Source organism: Mytilinidion resinicola, assembly GCF_010093595.1.
Source record: "Mytilinidion resinicola strain CBS 304.34 unplaced genomic scaffold BDZ99scaffold_6, whole genome shotgun sequence".
Taxonomy (NCBI): Eukaryota; Fungi; Ascomycota; class Dothideomycetes; order Mytilinidiales; family Mytilinidiaceae; genus Mytilinidion; species Mytilinidion resinicola.
In genome coordinates this window covers 1657248-1673203 of record NW_022985442.1, presented here as the reverse complement: position 1 = coordinate 1673203, position 15956 = coordinate 1657248, and the positions used below count along the sequence as shown (strand labels likewise).

The following is a 15956-nucleotide window of genomic DNA, read 5'->3' as shown; positions in this document are numbered from 1 at the left end:
TCCTCGGAAAAAAGGCCGAATAAAACTTTACATCTCTGCCTCAATACCATGGAAAACAATGGAAACATCACTCGGGATGGCCGGATACACCATACTCTCCTCATTTCTTAGGTCGCATTTATGGCAAGCATTAGCACATCTCGGACGTTCAACTTCCCTCTTCGTGCCCTTCAAATGTCCGCTTTCCGAACAATACTCACGTTGCACTCACTCTATGTGAAGTACTAGACTACTCCCGCTCTACTAGTTTTGATTATACAACTACAGAGACCATCCGTTCCCGCCGGCACTTGCAACAAGCACGCGGGTAGAAGCATTCGGCTCTTCGATATCTTTGATGCACGTCACAACTTGACTTGTACCTGAGCATGCTTCCACTTGTATCACCTGTCACTATGGATACCCAATATGTCGGATCGGGCCTGACCGTCTTTACCGATATTTTCTTGCGCAAAGGGTACTTACGTCAAATGCTTCCTGTTAGCAGAAAAAAACGACCCTCTTTATTCCCAACGTTCTCATTCTCCAGAATCCTCCCAAATGTCATTTTCCATACCCCGGTATAGGCCGATTTGTGCCAGACTCTCCAGATTAGGAGGCTCTGTCAAGGAATGGTCCAGAAAGCCCACCAGCGAGACGTCGCCTACAGCACCTACCTGGGACGAAGAAGCATCGAGTACTCACCTAAGTGATGCCGACTTACCACCGAAAAAACCGTTCGACTCTTCGTTGGCTGAAGTTGGGTTCTGCTTTGCAGTTTGTGGATCGCAAGCCCTTGCTGTGAATAATTTCCCGGAGCAATACGTTCATATTTCCTGACATCTCGAGCAGGAATATCTCTTGACCGGCGCTGGGCAAATTTTCAATTCCGTGGCAGAAGACTTTCACTCTTCAACCACGAGTATGGCCTGGGCATCGTGTATCCATAGCGTCATCGTCGCTTCTGCAACTCTTCCGTTCGCACGCGCTGCCGATATCCATGGAGGCTACCCTGTCTTCATCTTCGGAATGATCTGGATACTCGTCTGGACTATCGTCGCCGGGTTTTGCAAAAATACGGTCATTTTTGCGATATGCCGCGCCATGCATGGTTTTGCGCTTGCGGCCATTCAACCAGCTAGTTTGGCCATGATTGGGGCAATCTATAAAGCCGGAAGGCGGAGAAACATTGTGTTGGGTATCTTCGGTGCCTGTGCTCCTTTTGGTTTCTTTGCTGGAGTAGCCAGTGGGACGCTTTCCGCAAACTTCCATCGTTGGCAGTGGTATTTCTGGACTGCTGCATTACTGTCATTCGTGGTCATACTAGCGACAATTCTAACCAGCCCTCAAGCATGTCGCGACCCACTTCCCTGCAAGATCGGAATGGACTGGTGGGGTTCTTTCACAATTTTCTCCGGGCTCCTACTAATCACCTACTCACTTTCTACCGGGTCCGACTACTCCCACGGATACTTCTCCTGGCACACTCTAGTCCCACTCGGCATCGGCTTACTTCTACTCTGCATCTCCGTCTACATCGAGCTCAAAGTCGCCGCAAGCCCCCTCCTACCAAAACGCTTCTTCGCCAACCCCTCCACAATCCCCTTCATCCTCGCCTGCCTCTTCTTCTACGGTGCCTTCGGCATCTTCCTCTTCTACGCCACCTTCTAGTAAGCCCCTCCCCTCCCCCCCTTCCATCCTCCCAAATCTAACTCCCCCGCCCCCAGCCTCCAAACCATCGCCGCCACCCCCCCGCTCACCCTCCTCCTCTACTTCACCCCGCTCGGCCTCGTCGGCATCCTCATCTCCCTCCTCGCCGGGCTCATCATGCACCGCATCCCCCTCACACTCCTCCTCCTCTTCTCCGGGCTTGCCTGGATCCTGACGCCCCTCCTCTTCGCCTTCGTCACGCCCACGGCCTCGTACTGGCCCCTCGTCTTCCCCGCCATGGTCTGCGCCGCGCTCGGCCTCGACCTCACCTTCACCATCTCCACCGTGTTTCTGACGTCGTCGCAGCCGCTCGAGTTCCAGGGCGTCGCGGGCGCCGTCTGCTCAAGCCTCGTGAATCTGGCGATTGCGTTCTCGCTGGGCTTGGCGCATGTCGTGTTTTCGCAGGTCGGGGGTGGGCAGCTGGGGGCGTATCGGGCGGTGTTTTGGCTGGCGACGGCGAGTGCGGGGGTCGGGTTTGCAGTTTGTGTGGTGGCGGTGAGGATTCCGAGGGCGGCGGGGCAGGTGGGGATGGGGAAGGTGGAAGTGGAGGTGGAGGTGGATAGTGGGATGGGGGAGGAGGGGGGAAGCGAGGGGATGGGAGCTGGAGAGGAGGGTAAGGAGATTGGTGTCTAGAGGGGAGCTTTAAGGTCCCTAGGGGACGTAGAAATTGGGATCGAGTGGCTTGATGGTTGGAGGGGGCAAGCAGAGCGTGGGAATGAGGATGGAGATGGGGTGGGATGGGATGGCGAGCATGGGTAGTGTTTGGCGACTTGGGCCTTTCTGAGTGTCGGAACGACTTTCTTCTGCTGAGTTCGAGCAAGGCCGTTGGTGTAGATAGATATATTGAGTAACGACTCTCTTTAGTCCGCAACGAGCGTCATGCTTCAAGCTTGCACATCCCCATTTTTTTTTAACCTAACTCAGCTTTTGGTAGGTAGACATATTCTCCGGACTGTGGCATATTACTGTACGCCCCAGACCCCGAGATCAGGAGGTCTAAGCGCACGTGGCTCACGTGACATCCACGTGCTTCTCAGCATGGCGGGGGTATAAATCTCCCACCGTCGAGCTCGCAAACGCTTTCTTCTTCAGAGATTTGACACTGGACATCAAAAAGTTTGCCAGGATTCGCTGATGTGTGGTGGGTATGGTATTCAAACATCAATGGACAGGACAAAATGGAGAGATGGAGGGATGTGGGATCAACTGAGGCGTCACAAAAGTTGCATGGAGAGGCGAGGAGGGTGTGGGTCAAAACAAGAAGCCATTGCTGCCGATGGGGAGGGTGAGACCGTTGGAGGCTGGTAGGATCAACCAGACATTACAAAGGTCTTATGGAGAGGTGGAGAGGCGTGGGATCAAAAAGCGAGAGTTAACGTCCTGATGAAGAGGGAAAGATTGTCGGAAGCTTGTGGGATCAACCAAACGGTACCAAGATCTCATGGAGAGATGGAGAGGGAGCGGGATCAAAACCCTTTGGTTCACTCTCAAATGGACAGCGGGAGTGCGGTCGGGGGGAGTGGTGTCAACAAGCCAGTGAGGATGCCGTTATGGAGAGAGTGGGATGGGAAGTGGCGGCGTGTATGTTGAATAATGATGGTGCTCATCTCCGCCTGCATTACCCGTGTCTATCATCTCTGTATCGGAACTGTGAGCTCCAGTACATTAACGATGGAACGTACCTTCCAATCCTGGAGCTGCCGGCTACCTTCGCTGCTATAACGCTCATTCCCACCAAACTTGACCAAGTGCCAGCATCTCCGCCACAGCAATTGCCATTGTCGACATATGCTGCAATTTTCCAGCCTTTCCTCAACCATTCTTTTCCGAAACCAATGCTGTTGATCCTCCTCCTTCCATCGATCCAAAGCCTTCGTCTAAGTCCAATCTTGATCCTCCCGGTATGAACGAGGCCCTCTACTAAACTTCGCTAGTCCAATCTCACTTCCCTCAAGCCCACACCACCTTCCAGAGCCTCTCCATACACAACCCCAAAAACATAAGCGCTCGCCAGAACCTTAAAGCATCCCAGCTTCCTTTCGCTCGGACGAAGCACAATCGGACAAGGACACCCCGCAATGACCCAAACCTGATCGCCTGCCTGACAGAACTTCGACACCATGCTCAGCATACTCGCCGCAGTCACGCAAGGAACCAGATCATGCCTATCCCTCATAAAGCTGTAGGAATTATTGAACGGGAGCCTAGCGTCTTGAATAGCTTCGGTTGAAGCATCTGGAAACAGTTCGGCAACGTGTCGCCTTGCTTGCTCGTCAGGCTGTCTTGTTTTCGGGACAGCCAGTAGCGGAGGCCGAGAATATGAATCTGTCTGCGACCAAGGTTCAAGCGACTGCTGTGTCGAACGCAGTACCGCCGAGCTGCAGATCTGAATTTAGGAATGCCTCGTAGCTCTTTGTAAGGAACGTGTCTCGGGTATGAAGCGGGAAGATCCGATCAATAGCGTCGATCGGAGTCCCTGGGAGAATCAGGATCTCTTAGTCGTTCGGATCAAACCTAGGCGTGAATTCGCTGGAACCAGCTGCTTGGTAATTTGGTACGCCCGCGAGATGTTTATGGGAGATAGGCCATATCGGGGGAAGAGGTCTTGCAACTCCCCGAGTCCTGCGCGAGACAACAGTTCGGGTTCGTCCTTTTGACTCAGCAAAAACCTTCCAGTTCTCAAGATGACTTTCCTTGCCGGAGATTTGTAGTCTGGCCGGAACTCGTCTCGATCAGAGTCGGCGGCCATGCCGAGAAGCCCGAAGAAGTAATCCTGCGGTACTGATGCGAAGCGTCCAGGGAGGAAATTGATTAGGTCGCCCAGAAGAAGGGTGTTTTCATACTGCGCTTGCTGACGCATGATTCGAAGGGATCAAAGCGGGGAGAAAGACACCACAATGTCATAGACATCGGGTTCACCAAGCCAAGTATCTCCGGCCGAGGTCGCGTTTTGGTTCAACGTGGACAGATAGAGATGCTGCCAGGACAGTGTGGCATTACCACAAACAATAACGACATCCCTAGTCAGCACAAACTCTTGAACCACCCAGATCCTTCGGAACCAGGGTCACAGCCATATCTTGCGCGCTGGCAGCCACCATTCAGTTGAATAACTAGGTGGGGGCGGCACCGCATTCTATGGTAGAGAAGGCAGTTCCATTCCGATTCTCGTTTCAGTGCCTTCCACTGTTCGACCATTGATTCCGTAGGGGGCAATGTAATACTCCCACCACGACATCATCCTCTCGAAACCAGCCGAACTCTCGTCGCTTTCGTTGCCGAGAAAGACAATGGTCTGGCGCGCGGTGGGGTAGATATCGCCCATGAGACGTACTTGCTCGGCCCTCTCGTCCAAGTCGTTTTGATTGATACATGCTCCATCAGCCCGTATGAGGCGCTCTCTATCAATGTGGCGTAGACGCTAGAAAGCTAGCTGGAGTGAGGCTGTATTCTGAATTACGCCGTCATGGGTTGTAAGTGGGCAGTCCTGTTCAGAGAACTCCAGCAGTACGAAAGTGCCTCGAAAGATTCCTTGTCTTCATCCGTTGTTTCTTCTTCAAGTGCCTCGATATAGTGCTTCAGGCTGCGCGTGATAAGACGGCCATCAAGAGGATCGGCATCATTTCCAGGTCCTAGAATAGAACAAGAATCCGAATTTCTTGGGAACACAGCTTCTCGTATGTAAAGTCTGATATTGGTGAATTCGACTGTATTTCAGGAGGGGTCGGAACAGGGTCACGAAGGTAGTTGCTTTATCTTTTAGTATTGACACCCGTGGACAGCTTCACTGGTTGTCTTAGCGCACATCCCCAATTCTCATAGGGAATACAAACACGTGTTGGTTGGCCCATTTCTCTTCAATGCCTTGGTGAGTGAAGTCAGGCAACAATCCAGTGATTTCAGGCAACATTCCAGGATTTTAGGCAACAGTCATGATCCGGGCCCCCTGCCCACTTGCCAAGCCGCTCGTGGATGGAGTATATAGTCTCGCCCTGCCCCCCCAACTTCAAACCTCAGCTGCTCCCGACCAACTGCTAACTAGGTTTCGGAGGTCGTGTCGACCAGATGAGCGGGTTACTGACTAGGGACAAGTTTCTTCAATCTCGACCAAATTACTAACTAGGCTTTGCCGGTTTGTGATGATGATCTTCACCACTTCTACTATGTGATGATGGATATCATCTCATTTGCTAATGATTTATGCTCTTCATCATCTAATAATGCCCCGTGTCACCAGTTCCTTGACCCGAACCTCTACCGGTAAATGCGGATTCTTGTATGGAGCATTACCGTTGGTGCCACTGCCTGTGGCATTAGGATAGGTCTGTGCTTGCGTCAAAACCAGGACTAGGGCGAGCCCGCCGACAATCCGTAGGAACACCATTTCTAGGGTTGAGAGAGTATATAACGATGCCGAAGCCAGGAACGCGTCGTCGCAAATGTAAGTCAAGCGCAAGCTTTAAGCTGTCCCATCAAGCTGTGAATTTAATCTTGGATAATATCAATAGTGTATCTGCGCCCGCAGGTCCAATTCCCAGATCCGCCGTTCGTGGAAAAAGTGAACCCGGGATCCACCATTGGGATTATCGACCGCGGAATTATTTTCCGTCCGGCTCTGGCTCTGGAATTGGAGTCCGTGTAGAGCCTGTACCGCTAGCTGCGGCGCGCTCGAGGGCGGGGTCCGAACCTGGCACCAAAAAGTCCTTAATCGGAGAACCGTTGAGTGGGATGGAGATGGCTTGGACGCAGCCCAGATGGCATCACGCGTCGGGATCAGCAGGGGCAGTCGTACTTTGTTCCAGCCAGACGGTATTGCGAACGAGCGGAAACAGGCTGTGTCTTGTAGGTTGATCAACCTGCCGAAATGGTGGTGGTGTGAGGGTTTAATGCTGGTCGTGGCAGTCAATATATCTTACTGGTCCTATTTTGATATCCAGCTTGGCCATTCGTTCCTTTGAGGGAGGGGTTAGGCTCAATTTCCATATTGAAGAAGCCATGATTCCGCATCTACTCCTACTCTATCCTGTAGCCATGTCTTGACACCGTTGTATGATGGCTTCTTCAACTACCTCGGCCCACCCATCCGCAGTAATCAGTACTATTGGCCTCACACCATCCTTCTTTTCTGGTCCTAGCCAAGCACCATTCCTTAGCAACGTCTTTAAGACATCAGCTCTTCCATTTGATGCAGCAACCATGAGCGGACTTTGTCTCGCAGTCGACAGCGGCTCGAGCAAAGCCCCTTCACCGAGGAGGTACTCAACCATTTCAGTGCTGCCGTAAATCGCGGCAATATGAATCGGGCGATGCCCACCTCCATCCTCGGCTTCGATGTCGGCACCCGCGGCAAGGAGGTGCGTGGCTAGGATTTTGTTGCTTGCTCGTGCTGCGCGGTGGAGTGGCGTGGCGCCATATTTGTCAACGGTACGAGCAGACGCGCCTTTTGCAAGTAGGCAAGTGACTGCTGATTCTGAAGCTTCGCGAACTGCTAGACTGAGAACGCTTTGTCCGCTGCTGTCGACGGCTTCGAGGTCTACTCCTGATTCTAGGAGGAGGTCGACCGTCTCCGGATTACCCTTCATTGCGGCATGATATAGGGGTGTGGTTTGTAGGATGCATTTGGCATTCGCATCGGCGCCTACTAGCAAGAGAAGCCTTGCGCATTCAGTTTGTCCGAACCGAGATGCAATGTGCAAAGGGGTGTACTGGTCATCCGATCTTGTAGCCTCGATTTGGGCTCCATGGTGCAAAAGAAGCTTGACGACTTTATCGTGGCCGTTCTCACAGGCAATATGAACAGCAGTATCGCCTCTCTGGGATTTGATTTCCGTAGAGGCTTTGTACTCTAGGACCTTCTCCACTACAGCGCTGTGGCCTGCGGAGGCAGCGTGGTACAGTGGATTCTTGCCATCAGTATCTTGAAGGTCGATGGCAGCACCTCGTTCCAGAAGAAGGTTCACTATATCAGTGTGGCCAGAAGCTGCGGCGAAGATGATGGGACTCTTGCCCCTGTTAGTGAGCCCATTCAGTGGAGCCTGGCGATCCAATAGTGTTTGTACAGTGGAGGCATGGCCACCATGAGCTGCTAGATGAATAGCAGATTGGAGCTTGTGGTTCTGCGCGTGTATGTCGGATCCCTCGTTGATGAGAAGATTGACGACATCTCGCCGACCAAATTGGGAGGCCACCATAAGAGGCGTGACGCCTTTGTCGTTTTTCTGGTGGATATCAGGCCTAGCCCCACGATCGAGCAGAAGCCTGATGACGGAAGCATGGCCTCGTGTAGCAGCCCAGAAGAGGCTTGTGTTGTTCCCCGCACCTTTGAGACTGATGTCGGCCCCTGCGTCTAGTAACATCCTCACCGCACCTTCATGCCCAGCATACGAGGCAGCAAGTAAAGGTGGGAGGTCGTTGCCAATCTTTTCATTCAATGCTATACCTGCTCCTCGCTCTAAGAAGATCCGAAGAATCTGTTCTCTACCGAGAAGGGCCGCAACGCAGAGCGGAGTCTTACTGGCGTTTGGTAGAGATTTGTAAGGGTCTATCGGGAGTGCAAGGGGATCACTTCCAGACGCTAACAGCTGTTGCACGCGTTGGATGTTGTTCTCTGTGACAGCGAGATGAAGGCCATGGTGGACGAGAGTTCCAGAAGGCGTTCTCTGCCCAGATCCAGGTGTCGGAGAAGTAGGATTCTGAGATCTTGAAGGAAGGCCTCCACTATTGCTTGCATCTTTTGCGTTATATTTACGGGATTTTGGTGATGCTGGTGATGGCGATGTTGGTGACGGCGATGTTGGTAATGGTGATTGCGGATCTTGAGGTGCATCTGGAACGGAAAAGCTCGAGATGTCGTTGTTCTTGAGAATTGCCTCTAAGTCGTCCGCACAAGAGCCTGCAGTTGGGGGTGTTGCGCGGGGTGTGGGGCGAAAGGCTTTAGCTCTTGTCGCGGTCCGGCGAAGTGCCTCTAGGCCAGAAGATTCCGTCCGCAAGTTTCGCTCAATGTCAGAAAGCTTCGTTCTGTACGCAGTCAGTGATTTAAAGTTTTCCAACTTCCCAAGTGTCTTTGAATCAATGAATAATCAATAGGCAATGGATGTTGAGCAAACATCGTCCAGAGACTTCTACAGGTGCTGGCCGGCCAGGCATCCATAGTCCAAGCCTCATTCATTACCATGGATCATTCCTTGACTTCTCATCACATTTCCGAGAGAAAGTTGAGCGAGTTGAAAATGACTTACAATTGAATGCATGTGATCAGAAAGCCAAGGGCATTCCGTTGGTCTCGGATTTCTCGAATGATTCCCTTGAGATCGTCCTCGACCCACATGAAACGTAGTCGTGTTCGTGTTCCAAGTCCTAGACTGTCCAGAGGATCACTGCCCATAGTCAATTTCCCAAGCTCTCTATCAAGGATAGAAAAGGTCTGTGCTATGTTGATCATAGTAGCATTGAGAGATTCGACGAGATGCTGCTGCGACTGATTTGAAGAACCGAAAATGTCAGATTTAGTAAGCATCAACTTCTGAAGCTGGCCTAAACCTGCAGTAGTAGTGTTGCATTCGCCGCAAAGACCAGCTAGCGTTTGTTGAGATCTGTTGAACTTTGCTCGCAAAGTACTGAGAGATTGGCCAAGCCTAATGGAGATGCCTATGAGACTAGCGACTGTTGCCGTAACTGAAAGAGGATCCATTCCGCGTTGGCTGGTGGGGGAAGGGGATCTTTATTGGACACAATCCCGTTCCTTCTCGAGGTAGAGGGGAGAGGAGGACTTGGGAGGCAGCAGTGTGCACCTGGCAGGGACTCTCGTTCAACTTCAGCTCCCGACTGAGTCCGATTACGCTAGCGGAACGCCACGGCGCGTAGAGGGTGAGGCTCTTGCACGCTTCGCCTTCCCTTACCAAATCAGGTCGAAGAACAAAACGTTATGTGGTACTAGAACAAGCTCCATGGTTGATCTATTAGGTCGTCAGCCTTAATCTAGCACCTCCGTTGACACTCCCCGTACTTCTAAAACGCCTGGGCTGGTAGGACCTGCGTAGAGCTTTACAGCCACGAAGTCAAGGTCGCTAAGATAGTTGTAGCTCAGCATAAATCCCTCCATGCTTAGATCAAAAGCTGAACTGGACTTTGGTGGTGTTATTCTTGAGAATAGCTTTATTAGCTGAGACTTGCGTGAGAAATCCGACCTGGATGATGATGAATACAGCATTTATTGATATATTACAAAAGTCATGAAATATTGATTGTTGCTGCATATACGCCACGCTAACTCCCTCGCTGCCCAATGCACATATATACGCAAGTAAATTCTCCGGGTATCAGCATAATATACTCAGAAGGTCCATTCAGTCCTCGTTCTCATCATCTTTCTTATCCTTCTTATCACCACCTCCATTCTCTTTTTTCACACGATCCTTTTTCAAAGCCTCAGTGACCTTCTTGTCTTTTTCATCTTCGAGCTCATCCCACTCAACATCGTACTCGGCCGCGATCTTCTTGATCTCCGCTCTCAGTGCATTGCCATCTTCGATTAAGGTCTCCCATTTCCGAAGATCGAAGCCTTTGAGGGCGTAGAGTTTGCTTTGGCGCTTCGAAATGGTGAATTTCATGGCGGATTGGTATGAGACTTCGCGATTGTGGTAGAGGAACCAGATGTACGCGCCGATGACGGTTGAGAGACCGACGAGGTACTAGCATACACGTTAGCACTCTGCACCCATAAGAGAGTACCGCACAACTCACCGTAACAGGTTCCATAACATCCCACCCCAGATCTGTCTCAAAGGTCAACCGATACACAAGATACCACCACCCACACAGAATGCCAAATCCGCCCATGGCTACTCTCTGCGCGCCCCGGTGAGCAATTGCGTCGCATTCTTTCTTGACATCCGCCATCTTCGAAATCTTGCCGCTTGTATTTCTTAAACGCATCCGCAGATAATACGTGCGATCGTTGAAGCTGGGAACCCCAACCCTGATATCATTCGGCGCGCCCTCAATCTCCACCGCAAATTCCTGCCCCCTCGCCGCGTCGCGGATGAAGTCCCCAATCTCAGTCGAGCTAGACCACCGTACGAATTTGCGCTCTTCCTCGCCAGTCGTGGGGGCTTCACGGCCCAAACCGGAGTAGGACTCGACGCCACCCTGGCCTTTACCACCGCGTAGGGCATCCGCTTCTTCAGGCGACTTCCTGTTCAATTTCCCAGTTTTTTCGAGCTTGCCATCAATTTTGGTTTCGTCTGAGGCTTCAAATTCCGCGTCGTCTGCTTCCGTGGGCGCGGCACCGTGTTGATGCACGGGAGTCTTCTTAGAGCCTGGGTTTTCCGACTCCTCCGTCTCTTGATTTGAGTCCTCGGCGCGGAAGTAGACATTTGGTATCTTCTCTTTATCGCCCTTTTTGATGGTCGGGAGCTCAGACTGAATGAGGCGCTCGAGGTATGAAAGGGGTTGTGACGGGTGCACAAGGAGTGCTAAGGGCTCGACGTCTCTGCGGTCGGAATTGGCGTCCATAGTCGTGAGTGGTAGGATGAGCTTAAGCATGCGGGAGGGGGTGGTGAGAAGTTTCCCTGTCGAATCAGATGTAGCTCTAAGAATCGACGTCTCTAATGGCACTAGAAAGACAATTGTCTCCATGGCAAAGATATGTCACGTACCCTTCGTCATTGCCCCGGCATTCCTCTGCCTAGCCACAGGCGGCTGATCTGACCCTTCTCGCATCCATGGTGTTCGTATCTGCTTCCCCTTGTCTGCTGCCACTCTCTTATCGTAGTCCAGCTGCTCTTCCCCGGTAACCTTACTATTGAGCTGATCCGCGGGTGTAGCGTTGGAGCTATCATCAAGTGACCGTCCCTCGATTCTCCACCGTATCCCAGAGCTGAAATTACTTCGTTCAGCTGGATTCACGCCATTGAAGACGCCGGTGAAGAGGGATCCGCAGACATAGGACGACCGTGGACATATCGGGAGGGAGAGGGCGGCGCGGAGAGGTATCCGCGGCTTCATGGCTGGAGGTGTGAGAGGTGTGAGAGAAGCAATGGCATAGGAGAGGGACGAAAGAGGTGAAACATGCTGGCGCTATGTATTTAGCTCTCGTGCCTGGGAAGAAGGCGTGTTGGCAGGGATCTCACCTGTTCTTGACTTTCGACGTCATTCGCGGTCAAAGCGCGGCGCTTGTCCGCATTGAGTCTAACAGCTATTTTTCGTTTTAAACGCGTATATTTCCTCCCATTTGCCCGTTAAGTTATGCTTAACTTAACCTTGGCTCAGTCGCTGCTAGGTCGCATCGCTTGAATTGCTCTCGTTCAACTCGAAACTACTCGACTTCAAAGTCACCTCTTGCTTCTTCGTATCTTTTATGAAGCTGTTCAACTCGAAGTGTTCATTCTGTTAGCTGGTCATAAGGCAAGCACGTAGGAAAGTAGAGCTGGAAGAGCATGTTCAAGATCCTGCTTTGCAATGGGCATTCAACAGGATAGGAACGTGACGTATAGTAAGGAAAGCCACGTTGAGTAAGAAAGCGGCATGCAAGTGTGCAGCTGCATTCCTACGTTTCTACGTTTCTACGTAGACTATTCCACACGGGATGCTTTCACATTCTCCCCAAAAGTGGAGCATCCAACAATCCTTCGCCGACATGTTCGAGCCATTGAAACCCTACTAGCCGCTTGCTTGATCTCTTCGGTCTCCAGCAACCTATTTTCTTCCTTTTCCGCTCCTAGAAAATCTAGTGTCGATACTTCTTCTGAGGAATTGGAGCCCAAACTAGAATCGTCGATCGCTCTGAATCGTTCTCTGTACAGGGTCGCAGGTAATACATTGTCCTTCCAGACAGGCTGAACATGGCGAAGCCTCCAATTCCTGGCTACTGTCCACACTGGACAAAAGAGCCAACGGCAAGCGAAGCTATCATTACCAGAGCGACCAATCCAACCATGATGTTATGCCTGAGGACCTTCGGTATCAAGGGTGCTGCTCCAAGCATACTGCGGCTACCGTTGTCGAAGTCTTGAAAGTGTTGAAGCGAACGTGCTGGATGTCCAGAGTACCAAGTCCATTTCGCCTGTGAAATAATCTTGCCAGTCACTATGACTGTGGTAGTACGGAATATGGTTGCTAGCAGCAGTACTGATGTTGATAGAGGAACCCTAATTTGGCGGCTTTCGTCCGTCAACCCTAACAGTATCCCGAAGATAGTCACGACAAGGCCGGCAGGCGAACAGGAGAGCAATAAACTCCCACTTCCAGTATTATAAGACGTTGTATGGTTCACTCAATGATTGATGTTCGAACTTTGCGTCAAGCGGGGCGGGTTCCGAGTTGCTAAGGTTATGGGTCGAATGTGCTACAACTACCTCATCGGAGGAAGGTTGTCTACGAATCGTTTCTCTGACTGACTTCAGAGGCTGTGGCTCGCTTGGGAAATTTTCTGAAATGTGATTATTTGCAGCGCGTGTCTCCATGGTGTTCACCTCGCGTGGCTGATATGCAGGTTCAGCCAGTTGGCTTTCGCCGCTCAATCGTCCGGATACTCTCGGAGAAATAAATGTATCGAATCCACTCTCTTGCCGACCAAGAAGGTTTGACAGCTGCTGTGCGAGATCTTCGGGTGGGAAATCCGAGGCTGCTGTACCTGACTGGCTTACGAGTTGCTTTGGAATGGATTTCAGTTTGAATGTCGAAACAGACAGCATGTATGATTTGCCCGATTTAGACAGGAGGTAAAGCTTCAGATATATTCGTGACTCTGAGAGTGTAAAGAGCCAAAAGATGGGGTGTACGAAACAGAGACGGCACTATTGTGAAAGGAGAGTGGAACAAGGCTCAACTGGACAAGAATTCGGTATTCCTGTTGCCTGCAATGAACTGCATCCTTGTATCGGGGACCCGTCGCTGCGCAGTATGAAGGGCAGTGTGAATTCCTACGACCGAGTCATCCCGACAGACGAGACGATGGGGGCTACAAACCATGCGCTTATGTATATGAACGGCACGCCTGACCGCGCTCACGCGACGGTTGTAAAAACTTCTCATCTGCAAGTGTTGCGGGTGAAATCCTAGGCCATTGAGCAGTGGAGTAACAAGCAGAAATACACGCTTATAGTGAAATGCTAGGGTAGGTATTTTCAGCAATCTTTTATTGAAGGCTGATGAAAGCACTGACGAGATGAAATGATATGGCAAGACTAAGTGTGACGACGACTGAACAATAAACCATAAACTCACTAACGGAATTAGCTACAAAGTTTTCTCTTAACAGCTTATCACTACCATGCTTTCGTTGTAACATAACGTTCATGACCTTTATCCGCCCCCATCTCCACCACCATCGCCCCCACCTCCGCCATCTCCGCCACCATCTCCGCCATAACCTCCTCCTCCATCTCCACCATAACCTCCTCCTCCATCTCCACCATAACCTCCTGCATTACCGCCATCTCCATAATATCCACCACCCCCAACATAATATCCACCTCCTCCATAATATCTACGTCCCCCAGAGTACCCGTTATTACGTCTGACCCTCGGAGGACGACTGCTAAAGATAACAATCAACGCGACGACGACGCTCCCCGCGCCGAGTACCCAAAAGATAATCATCCCTTTGCTAGTACTAACGGGATTGGCAAAACCGTGGCTATTTCTAGCCCACTGTCTAAGCATGGCATAATACAGTCCAGTAGCTACGGCGTACATGACTGCGGGCAGGATGAAAGTTTGCATAGCGACGTGAACCTTTTCGCGCTTGAGGAAATAGACGGCTATTACGAGGATGAGGAGGACGAAGGTGACGGCGACGCCGGCGATGAGTAGGTAAGCGCTCGCGTGAGCGAAGCTCGTGTTAGCTTTTAAGCCTGCCGTGTGTATCAAGGTTTTCCAGTTGTCCAAGGCGTCGGTCAAGTTGGGATGGCCCGAGAGGTCGAATTCCACGGCTGAGAGGACGTAGGCTGGGAGGCCCAGTTTTTTGCTGCATGTAGTCGTGCTGTTTGTGCCTCGCCGGCAAAGGCCTGGGAGGTTTAGCGCGTGGCTCAAAAGAGAGGGAGAGCCCGTTCACGTACCACCGAGGCCGAATAGGTATTCCTTGGGGAGAACATCGAGCGCGAAAGCGGTGGTCCACTCGCTCGGAATGGAAAGAGAGGTGAATATCTGCGGCGTAGATGCGACGCTGCCGTTCGGGAGGATGAAAGTTCCAAGCTCGTAGATGGATTGTGTGACGTTTACTTTGGCGATACTGACAGTGTCCGTCGATGAACTGGTACAGCTGACCAGCAAGGTGATAGAGAGCGCAATGGCACCTTGGAGATAATTAGCTCAAGCTTCTTCGACTGAGTCTAGTCCGCAACTCTCGGAGCTGAGTCAATTGCACACTTACCAAGAGCACAAACGATAAATGCCAGGAAGCCCGGGGTTCTAATTGGAGAGCGTGTTGTAACTGCCATATCTCAAGTCTACATCAGACGACAAAGAAGGCTGCTGTTCTCAATTCAAGGCATAGTGAAATGAAAGGTAAGTACACGGCCACAACAGACCTGTAGGCCTTTGTAGCCTGGGGGGCTCCTCAGCCGCATTAAATGAATTCGTACGCGAAGTTCGCGACCCTGAGAATCCAGGCAAGATCGGGTAGAAGGGGGATAGTTGAACATTAACGACGACTGCGCCATGCGCTCGCAAGGGAAAGCGAAAGCTGGAGGTTTCGTTTCAACCCTGGAAGAGAACGCTTATGCTAATCAAGCCCTTGTGGTGGCTTCTTATCAAGCCACTATATTGGCTCGAAAACCTCATTTGGACAGCTGGAGCCGGGCGATGCTCGCCTCAAGAACCGGTGACCTCAAATGGTGTACATAGTCAAAAGCTAAAAGGTTTTCAGAACCACGAGATCATCAGACCTTCAGAATATTCTATGCAGGTCTTAGGGTTACTTTCTAGTGGGCGTAGAGTTGACTATCGGCCCTCGGACTATACCCGGGTTTTGGTATCTGTAACCCCTTTTTTCCGGTAACCAAGCGCTAAAACCAAGCCACAAAATTACCGTATGAGGTAGCCATTTCCGACGCTTTTAGGGGTGATAACAGCCCTCCAGTCAATGAATCTTCAAGCCGGTCAGATATTAGCCCAGAAAAGGAGGTTTACAGGGGTTGACTCAGTTTCCGCGCTAGGTCACCGGACGCAGGAAGAGGCAGGCATGGTATACTGGGAAATGGGACACTCGCTTACTAAACTTCCCGACTACAACTTGAATTTTCCTGCTCCACAACCTTATTCAATTA

General features: G+C 51.3%; 6 protein-coding genes across 6 annotated transcripts; 1 reads left to right on the top strand and 5 right to left on the bottom strand.

Moving 5' to 3' along the window:
- Positions 1–233: 233 nt before the first annotated feature.
- Positions 234–2322, top strand: BDZ99DRAFT_439850 (MFS general substrate transporter; the record flags this gene model as incomplete). The annotated part of the gene is made up of 3 exons (XM_033717678.1): positions 234–780; positions 832–1649; positions 1707–2322. Exons 1-3 carry the CDS (start codon positions 541–543, stop codon positions 2320–2322), a joined length of 1674 nt encoding a protein of 557 aa, XP_033579571.1. The 5' UTR covers positions 234–540.
- A 1698-nt stretch (positions 2323–4020) lies between these two features.
- Positions 4021–4706, bottom strand: BDZ99DRAFT_270075 (uncharacterized protein). The gene has a single exon (XM_033713884.1). It carries the CDS (start codon positions 4547–4549, stop codon positions 4175–4177), a length of 375 nt encoding a protein of 124 aa, XP_033579570.1. The 5' UTR covers positions 4550–4706; the 3' UTR covers positions 4021–4174.
- A 200-nt stretch (positions 4707–4906) lies between these two features.
- Positions 4907–5107, bottom strand: BDZ99DRAFT_338752 (uncharacterized protein; the record flags this gene model as incomplete). Its single annotated transcript, XM_033714335.1, has 1 exon — positions 4907–5107. A coding segment is annotated over one exon (201 nt), but the record flags the coding sequence as incomplete, so codon positions are not given.
- Positions 5108–7526: 2419 nt separating this feature from the next.
- BDZ99DRAFT_353483 (ankyrin repeat protein) lies at positions 7527–7895 on the bottom strand (the record flags this gene model as incomplete). Its single annotated transcript, XM_033714562.1, has 1 exon — positions 7527–7895. A coding segment is annotated over one exon (369 nt), but the record flags the coding sequence as incomplete, so codon positions are not given.
- Positions 7896–9964: 2069 nt separating this feature from the next.
- BDZ99DRAFT_461262 (DUF607-domain-containing protein) lies at positions 9965–11786 on the bottom strand. The gene is made up of 3 exons (XM_033719586.1): positions 11346–11786; positions 10432–11258; positions 9965–10379 (listed from the first exon to the last, which is right to left on the bottom strand). Exons 1-3 carry the CDS (start codon positions 11692–11694, stop codon positions 10035–10037), a joined length of 1521 nt encoding a protein of 506 aa, XP_033579567.1. The 5' UTR covers positions 11695–11786; the 3' UTR covers positions 9965–10034.
- A 2834-nt stretch (positions 11787–14620) lies between these two features.
- Positions 14621–15238, bottom strand: BDZ99DRAFT_270039 (uncharacterized protein). Its single transcript, XM_033713883.1, has 2 exons — positions 15062–15238; positions 14621–14984 (listed from the first exon to the last, which is right to left on the bottom strand). Exons 1-2 carry the CDS (start codon positions 15126–15128, stop codon positions 14740–14742), a joined length of 312 nt encoding a protein of 103 aa, XP_033579566.1. The 5' UTR covers positions 15129–15238; the 3' UTR covers positions 14621–14739.
- Positions 15239–15956: the final 718 nt, after the last annotated feature.

What these genes read in the sequence shown, in the direction of transcription:
- BDZ99DRAFT_270075 (XM_033713884.1), bottom strand. Translation starts at nt 4,549, where the DNA reads ATGCGTCAGCAAGCGCAGTATGAAAACACCCTTCTTCTGGGCGACCTA.
- BDZ99DRAFT_461262 (XM_033719586.1), bottom strand. Translation starts at nt 11,694, where the DNA reads ATGAAGCCGCGGATACCTCTCCGCGCCGCCCTCTCCCTCCCGATATGT. An exon ending in TGCCGGGGCAATGACGAAGG is followed by an intron (nt 11,259 to 11,345) that starts GTACGTGACATA and finishes CTGATTCGACAG; the next exon opens with GGAAACTTCTCACCACCCCC. An exon ending in ATGTTATGGAACCTGTTACG is followed by an intron (nt 10,380 to 10,431) that starts GTGAGTTGTGCG and finishes CGTGTATGCTAG; the next exon opens with TACCTCGTCGGTCTCTCAAC.
- BDZ99DRAFT_270039 (XM_033713883.1), bottom strand. Translation starts at nt 15,128, where the DNA reads ATGGCAGTTACAACACGCTCTCCAATTAGAACCCCGGGCTTCCTGGCA. An exon ending in ATTTATCGTTTGTGCTCTTG is followed by an intron (nt 14,985 to 15,061) that starts GTAAGTGTGCAA and finishes ATTATCTCCAAG; the next exon opens with GTGCCATTGCGCTCTCTATC.